The sequence below is a fragment of the Pundamilia nyererei genome, unplaced genomic scaffold (assembly GCF_000239375.1).
Source record: "Pundamilia nyererei isolate P.nyererei 1_Seehausen unplaced genomic scaffold, PunNye1.0 scaffold00179, whole genome shotgun sequence".
Classification (NCBI taxonomy): domain Eukaryota; kingdom Metazoa; phylum Chordata; class Actinopteri; order Cichliformes; family Cichlidae; genus Pundamilia; species Pundamilia nyererei.
This window is the reverse complement of record NW_005187580.1, coordinates 318,851-326,959: the sequence shown is the minus strand read 5'-3', so window position 1 is coordinate 326,959 and position 8,109 is coordinate 318,851. Positions and strand designations below refer to the sequence as shown.

Sequence of the window (8,109 nt, the reverse complement as noted above, 5' to 3'; positions counted from 1 at the left end):
TTGAAACAGTGTCCTTTCACCCAGTTAAGCAAAAGTCAACAGTCCTCCAGGTGATGCAGGTGACCTTGAAGTATAGGAGCAGATAGTCAAAACACAGTCCTGTTATCAGGGAAATTTGTTGTTTTGGGCAGTCTTGGTCTTGACAGTCTTGAGTAGCTGCATGAAGGAGATGGTTATTTGGGTTCAAATTAACAACTGCATTCCAATTTCGCATTTGGTCTAAATGTCCATCACTGGTCATCAGGTCTCTCAATTCCCGATGCAGAGCCGTGAGCTTCTCCAAGATCTTATCAATATTGCGTTCAGTAAACACAGTCTGAGTACTCACGGCTTGACCATGGTCAATCGTGTTGGCCAACCTTGTGGGGTTTTGAACAGCTGTAACCGCTTTTTTTGTTCTTCGATAAGCCAGGTCCGCTCCAGCTCCAATCAGCCAGAATACTGTTATCATGGTCCAGAATAGGTAGATCTCGTTCAATGCTGTCCAACGAGAGTGTCGCCAGGAAATGACGCAACAGCAGCAAACATCTCTGCAGGAGAATCGGGCTCTCCTAAGCCCAGGCTTCTCATCAAGAATAGGGTGTCAATTTCGTTAAGGGACCAGTTGATCAAATCCATAAGTCTTTAAGTTTTAGAGAACAAGACTGAGAGACTATCTGAGGGTCCGAGTGAATGCCTGATGTAATTTTAAATCTGCTGCACAAAAACTGTTTTTGCTTATATGATCTCATACAGATCATCTTCAAATTTCAGGGAGACCTAAGAGATACTCTAATTTTTTCAGTATAGCTGTTAGAACTATAGTTGACAGTGGTTTTCCACTTTTCCAGTCAAATTCCAAAGTGAAAAAAAGCCACTGTTACACCTATTACATATTATCAAAGAGAAATAAGGAAGCACTCATGAAAAAAGATTTATTACTAATATAAATGACAAAAGAAAATGAGCTTTGTGCATCAACAGCTATGATCTGTGGATTTAAAATCACAAGGCAGGCAGAGTGGAGAGTTTAAAACTAATACACAAAACAAGAAACTCAGAAGTAAGAACAGCAGTAGTGTGTGTCATTGCATCGCACAATTCTGCTTCATTTTATTTGTACATTTTAAATAGGAAATGTCCTGATATTATACACTTTTACACCCCTTTTGAATAAAGTAAAATTAGATGGAAATATGAAAGTTATTTGTTTCTGCATCATTTACATAGTTATGATTCATTACTTCCACAAACTGGAGCAGCCGGCTTCCGACTGGCCGCTCCTTCTTCTGATATCTTGAGACAACATTTGTCAAACAGTCGGAGCAGGCTGTGATTTCCACTCATGACCATTATATCACGTCATTACCAGGAAGAAGCCAGTAACTGAGTGTGCACATTTGACAGCAGGCATAATGTGTGCGTGTGTGCGTGTGTGTGTTGTATTTCTTGGAGAAGCCTAGTACCTTGTACCGGGTCATGAGTAATTATTTCAACTGGTAGACGTGGTGTCATGGTTCTGGGTCAGTTTCCACCCAGTATTTTGAGTTTATTATGTTTTGGTTTAATTTTGCGTCAGGGATTGTCTTCTTGTTCTCTTGTTGTGTTAATGATGATGATTATGATGTTTATTATTAGAGTTTCATGTTTCTGTTTGTGTTTAGGATTTGTTCTTCGGTTGTGTCTGCTTAGTATATGTCTAGTTCCATGTGTCATTTTCTGTCTGTCAACGTCGAGTCTGCGTCTTAGTGTGATGGTTTCTTGTTCCTGTTTTATTGTGAAGGTCTGCGTCTCATGTGAGTGTGTTCAGTTTTACCTCTCGTCTCGTTAATGACTCCGAGCTGTGTCTCCCACCTGTGTGTAATCTCCCTGTGATTCTCTGAGTGTATTTAAGTCGTGTCTTCTGTGTTTGTAGTTGCTGGTCCGTCTGTGTATCCACCCTGCTTCATCTGTGTGTTTCCCTGCTGTCAATCGGTTTCTGCTCGCTCTCGTTCATGTTCATGTTCAGGTTCAGGTTCGTTTTCTGTACTCAGTTTGTTCCCAGTATAGTTTAGTCTTTGTTCGGTTCACCTTTTGTCCATTTTTATTTTGTGTTTAATAAACCACCATCACACCTTTACCAAGTGCCTGCGTTTGGATCCTCCTTTATTTTCCACACGGCTCATCTCACTCGCCGTGACACGTGGAGGTCAAACTTGAAACACATCACTGCTGATGTTTGCCTGAAATTCAGAAAACAAAGAAAAAGTTAGAATAAGCTATTGTGTGGCGATGTTCAAATGCCTTTGCTAGTGTTACTACACTTCCCAGAACGCACTAGTGTCTTGGAAGGTGTTTTGGGAAGATGTATACATAAATATAGAAAGAGTAAAAATTGACACTGGTAGTGCCCAAATAAAGTCGAGGAAAGAAAGATAGAAAACAGGTAATGAAAAAAGAAAGCAAAAAATAAAAGAGTAAAATGAAAAAGGAAACAAGTTGGTAAACATTTAGTGGCGAAAGCTATAATGATGGAAGAAAAGATGAAGAAAAACAGTTTAATAAACTAATAAAGCAAGAAAACAAGCAAGAAGAAAGTCAGCAGTTATTTTCTTGATAACTCCTGAGATTAAAAATCTTTTTTGCAACAGTGTCGTGACCAAGAGAGATAGCATTCAAGTAACACACATGAATCCATACAGCAAAAATACTGTATTCAATATTAATGTTCAAGCAATTATTGAATTAATTCAACCTCAAATTCGCTCAGTAAGACTAGCTCCCTAAGTTGTAGTGAATGTAAGCTGGTAAGTAAGGTTTGTAATAAACCTCAGGGCTTTGCGAAAGGAGTGTCCACCATATATGTATGCTGTCTGTGACCATAATGCAACACTGTGACAGAGAAGTGGAAGCAACAAGTCTCTTTATTCCCTCAGTGGACAGAAAACGAGGATAAAGAAAGCTACGAAAAGTCCTGAAAGAAGCTAAACTTTATTGTCAGACCAGCAGAGGGCGGTGTTGAATGCATAATCCATACTGTGCTTAAGGTGCGTTTTTTGCATGTGTGTATCTGTGTGTGTCACCTGCCCTGCTGACGAGATTCTGCCTAGCCCTGATAAAAGCCAGGATGTCAGCATCAGTTTGCTGGTCTCCAGTCAGCGGAATAGAGGATGAGACTGTGGCAGAGGTGAGGGTCCTGAAATGTATGAATAGTTACTGTGACAGGCAGCCATCATCATTCATTGCTTTAACAACCCAGCAGTCCTGTTATTCTTGACTATTCGTAATCCAGAGGTTTATAAGAAACAGGTAATAATGCAGTCTCTGTGCTGGTGGAACAAAAGCACGAGTGTTTAACTGTGATCGTAAAAAGGTAGCTCAGACAGCAGAGAGGCCTGTTTGATTTGTTAGCACAGTTTGTAGACATTACTTCACAAAGATATAAAAATCATAGCCGTGCTCATGACTGAAAAAAAACCAAAAACACTGCAAAGCTATAAAATCTACACGTCTATATACAGATTTAAGTGCTTCAAAATGTCGACAATAAATCCAAAGAACTTTCAGTTTGTTTTAAAAATGTAAAAAATAAACAATAGACAATACAAGGACTGTGATGTCTCTTATTTCTAAAGAGATATGAGTGAAGTCAATAGTTCCTCTGAACATGTTAAATGGCAGAACTCTGAGAATATACTGGAAATCAAGCTCTGTCACTTTATTCTTTACAAGTGAAACAATAAAATACATGCACCCCCATAATTATGTTCATTAATCTGTATTAAATCTCACAGGATCTCCTGTGAGATTTAAGAAATGTAAGCATTTTATTTGTAAGTATTAGTTCAACGATGTCATTAAAACTAAAAACATAATAAAGATTGAAGTTAATAATAAAGATTCAAAGTTAAAGGGCACACGATAATAACCATAAAAACCCCCACGTAGCTACATGTGACAAAAGAAAAAATATTTTTTAGTAACATGTAAAAATAAATAAATTTACACCAACTGGTAATGTTAAAAAACAAAGTTATACTTAACAAGGCTGTGTCACTGACACTGTAGGGCCTAAATATGTTGTTCCAAAGGATTATTTTGGCCAGAAATAGTTTAAAACTCCTCTTTTGATTGTAATATTTGTCAACCTTTGTTCCAGGCCACTGATTCACATACTTCCACTCAGAAGAAGGGGTGAAGTCTGTCACCTTCCTGTTCACAGGGTTATTCTGCCACGCTGGCACAGCTGGTCCTGGAGGTTTGCTTTCAAGGGTAAAACTTCTGAAATTCAAAGAATCAGTGTATGTGTATATATATATATATATATATAGTGTTACATATCGTATGGCTACATGCAGTATAACCCATCAGTACCCAGAGCAAATAAATGAGAGGATCAGTGAAGCGTAGCTGACCTGAGCTCCTGAGCAGAGATAGAAGGATCTGGATTCAGGTGTCGGCCTGCTGGCGAGTCTCTCACAGTACTGCTGAGAGCAGGAGCCCTAATTAAAATTAGAAGAGTATTTCATGAAGACTGACAGCAAAATACCACAGAACATTATATCATCTGTAGGAAATGTATGCATGTACATGAGCCAACCACCAGAGGGCGCTACAACACAAAAATAGTTTGTAGCAACATTTTGTTAATGGAGTTTCTGCAAAGTTTACTGAGTTAAAACTAAAGCTGCCATATTCTCAGCTCCATTTTTCTAGTTCTTGTACTATATTCCTTATAAAAAATGGTGGTTAATGATTTCTTTAATCATTTTCAACATTTGTGATGAAGTTTAGGTCTTTTAGTATTGTTTGTATCTTTCACATAAAAACATTGTTTTATTGATTTAACATTGTTCCAGCAATTGTTTGCTATTTATTAAAGTATAAAAAAGGTTTTATAGAAACAAGCTGCAGGTTGCTGGCTAAAAATCAAGTGTTCAAGCACGGAAATGAAAAGGAAACTATAATATTATTAATAAATCAGTAAAAAGAGAGTGGTTCTCATTATAACTTCGCTAGTTTTTATACGTATATGAGCTGAATGGAAGCTAAAAATGTCTATTTAATACACACATATTAAGAGTGCATACCAGCCAACTGGTCAGACCTTTATTACATCTTTTGCAAGGCTGCAAAAAGCAATCTCACCCAAATCCCGGAGCTCGAGGTGTAGATGGCTGTATGGTCCTGTTCAGTGTCCCAGTGTGACTTTGGGCTGCAGCCTCTGACTCAGACTCCTGGTTACAAATAATGAAAAGTTAATTTACTGAAATATTTCTGTACCACTTCTCTACAAAAAATATCATGCCAGCCTGGTAACAGTTAAATGCAATGTGGCCATAGTTCTCTTTAAAAGGACCAGACAACCTTGGGTATTTTGTGTCTTCTGGCTTTGTCATAACACAAAGTTTAAGCGATCACATGTGTGCAGAACAATAAACGTGTGAACAAAGCTGATGAATATATACAGGCACGAAAAAGGACGTCCTGCTTTGTGGACTCAAACTGCATGTGTAAGGCCCGTCTGTTGGATTTCCTCTGCTTCCCATTCGTCACTCAGTGACACATTTCCAAACTTTTCTCAGATGTGAATGAGATATTCTTCTCCATTCATAAGATCAAAACCAAAGAGCGGCAGCCAGCGACGTCTGCTCATCACATGTTGGTGCCTAACATCTTCTATGCAGTTGGTTTCCGAAACCAACCACATGACAGCCATCAAGGCTGAGGAAAGCGTGCAAGTGGAGAGACAAGTCTAACTTGGTTTTAGACATGAAATTTTGTCAGCTTTTCTCTCTTTAAACTTTTGCAAACATATTCTTTCATCATATGGTGAAGACTTATCTCTTATTACCCACAGAGATCACAGACAGATATAGCCATGTAGATACTGGTAAAGTACTTACACATCATACGGAAAAAGCTCAAAAGTTGGTTAAAGGTACAACTGAATGAACTATATTTGAATTTTTTCTAGTATCTATACTGTGAACTTTTTCACTGTGACTTTGACTGGACCATCGCAACACCGCGATGCTTTTTCTTTTTCAGCCGTTCTGTTGCAGATTTGCTGCTGTGCTTGGGATCGTTGTCCTGTTCTGTGACCCAGTTTGAACCAAGCTTTAGCTGTGAGACAGATGGTCTCACATTTGACTGAGATGTAGCTCTTGGGTGTTTTTACAGTTTTGCTGAGCGCTGAGTGCTCCGGACCTGGGGTGAATTTCCTGGGATGTCCACTTCTGCGAACACTGCGGCATTGTCCCGACACACATCTGAATGCTCCAGATGGCAAAATGCCAAGGCTCCTGCTTTTTTAAACATGCTCACACATCCTGATAATTAATTAGTGAATTGGTTTATCAGCTATTTAGCCTCTGAATTCCTATGGAAGCAGTACATAGCTGTATGGAAACTTTATTCTTCACATGTCTGTTAAAGACTGTTAGCCAACAATTTCAATAGCTAAATCTTTAGCTACTAAGATTTATGCAATATTTATAGCGTTATGGCAACTGTTCTCCACTATGTTTAGCTGGCTGCCTCCACTGTGTGACATTTTGTTCCTGTTAATGCTATCTGCTGGGACTGTCCATCATCTGTTGCTGTTCCTCTAAGCTGCTTTCCAGGCTCTTGTTTGGGTCACAAAGAGTTCCATGAAAATGTCTTTGTGTATTTGCCTCCTACATATCTTCCCCCCAGGACCGACTGAGCATGATGTTGAACAGAGGCTGCAAGGGTCACACTGGTGCCATAAAGGCCCCACAAGTCACAGACAGATGCATATCAACTTACACGACCACAGAGCCCTGCATTCAGAAAACAAACGAAAGAAGACATCCATAAACAGAAAGACAAAAAGCCAGAGAGAAGGCTAATGTCAGACACGTCTTTAACACTCTTCCCTGGACTTTACATCAGGCTCCCAGATGCTTTATGTGGTGTTGTCACATGGATAGGTAGAGGAAGGTAAGCTCAGCCACCTGCAGACTGGAAGCTTCCTGGCTCCACCAGTTATGGAAGTCCTTCTGGAGCTTGACCTTTGACCTCTCCAACAACAGCTGCAGATGCTCAATCTCGGTCCTCAGCGCTTTTAGACGGCCAACGATGCTCTTGTAACTGACAGGAGAAATTAACGGTACTGAATTCAACTTTTGTCCACGTTATGAAGGATCTGCTGTATCCAGTCAATGCAAGCAGGGTCTGCCATAGTAATTCATTAAAAAGCACTACAAACTCACCCTTTTTTTTCTTCCTCAATGTGCTTGCAGAGGTTTTCTTCAGCTGGGTCAAACTCCTCCTCAGACCCTGTGTGACTTTCCATGACACCTGTGGTGTAGAATTGATAGGTTGCAGAGATGACAAAGGAGTTAAAAACAAAAAAGAAACACGGTCATGTTTTATATAAAATGACAAGTGCAAGATTAGAAGCTGAGAATTTGTGTGTGTCATGAGTCCATTGGCTTCAAAGAAAGCATTTAAACTTTTGGCCTCGGATAATGGAAACCAGGCTGCTGTGAAGAGCTCTCTGATGCGGATCTCCAAATAACAAGAAATGCCTTTGGGTGGGAGGTGTTTGCATGCTTTAGAACCAGGTTTCCCCATCAAAGGTTTTATCTCACTGATCAAAACAGTCAGAATGGAGCAAATGAAGGCGTCTTAGAGCCTGAGCCGCCCAGTCTTTGGCCAGTAAGCTTTCATTCACTGAGGCTTGCTGCAAAAGCTTTGAAGTGGCCACCAGTAACAGTTGAAAAGGGGCCACAATGTGCTCAGCGTTTATCATCCTGTTTTGAGAAGAGTTCAATATCAAAAAGATGATAATAAAAAGACCTGATACTTCCTCAAGCTGCAATCCCAATGCAAAGGCAAGAAATGTGCAGAAATGTGGTGAATTTTAATTGCTTCACATGTTTGTTGTTTAGATGTTGGTGTGGGCAGAAGTTATAAATAATTTTTACCATAAGCGGCTCTCTGTCTCCTCCGCACATCCAGCTGCTTCTTCAGTTCAGCTGAGAGAAGGAGAACGACAACAAAACTTTTTAATTTCCATCAAGAGACTCAAAGCACATCAATCTCCAAGGCCACTGGGCTTCATAACTTAAAAAAAGTCGCCTGGTTCCACATGATTTCATAAAAGTCAAGCAAGTAAATGCA

The 8,109-nt window shown here is 39.6% G+C and overlaps 1 protein-coding gene across 1 annotated transcript in view; it reads right to left on the bottom strand.

Annotated features, from left to right (window-relative positions):
* Positions 1 to 2,055: 2,055 nt before the first annotated feature.
* Positions 2,056 to 8,109, bottom strand: part of kif6 (kinesin family member 6) — a 75,387-nt gene continuing 69,333 nt past the window's right edge. The window contains exons 16-23 of the mRNA XM_005746485.1: positions 7,914 to 7,964; positions 7,197 to 7,284; positions 6,939 to 7,074; positions 5,107 to 5,195; positions 4,374 to 4,460; positions 4,135 to 4,239; positions 3,042 to 3,154; positions 2,056 to 2,201 (exon numbers count right to left, since the gene is read on the bottom strand). Of these exons, the coding sequence (XP_005746542.1) occupies positions 2,185 to 2,201; positions 3,042 to 3,154; positions 4,135 to 4,239; positions 4,374 to 4,460; positions 5,107 to 5,195; positions 6,939 to 7,074; positions 7,197 to 7,284; positions 7,914 to 7,964 (686 nt within the window). The 3' untranslated portion in view covers positions 2,056 to 2,184. The remainder of the gene's footprint in view (positions 2,202 to 3,041; positions 3,155 to 4,134; positions 4,240 to 4,373; positions 4,461 to 5,106; positions 5,196 to 6,938; positions 7,075 to 7,196; positions 7,285 to 7,913; positions 7,965 to 8,109) is intronic.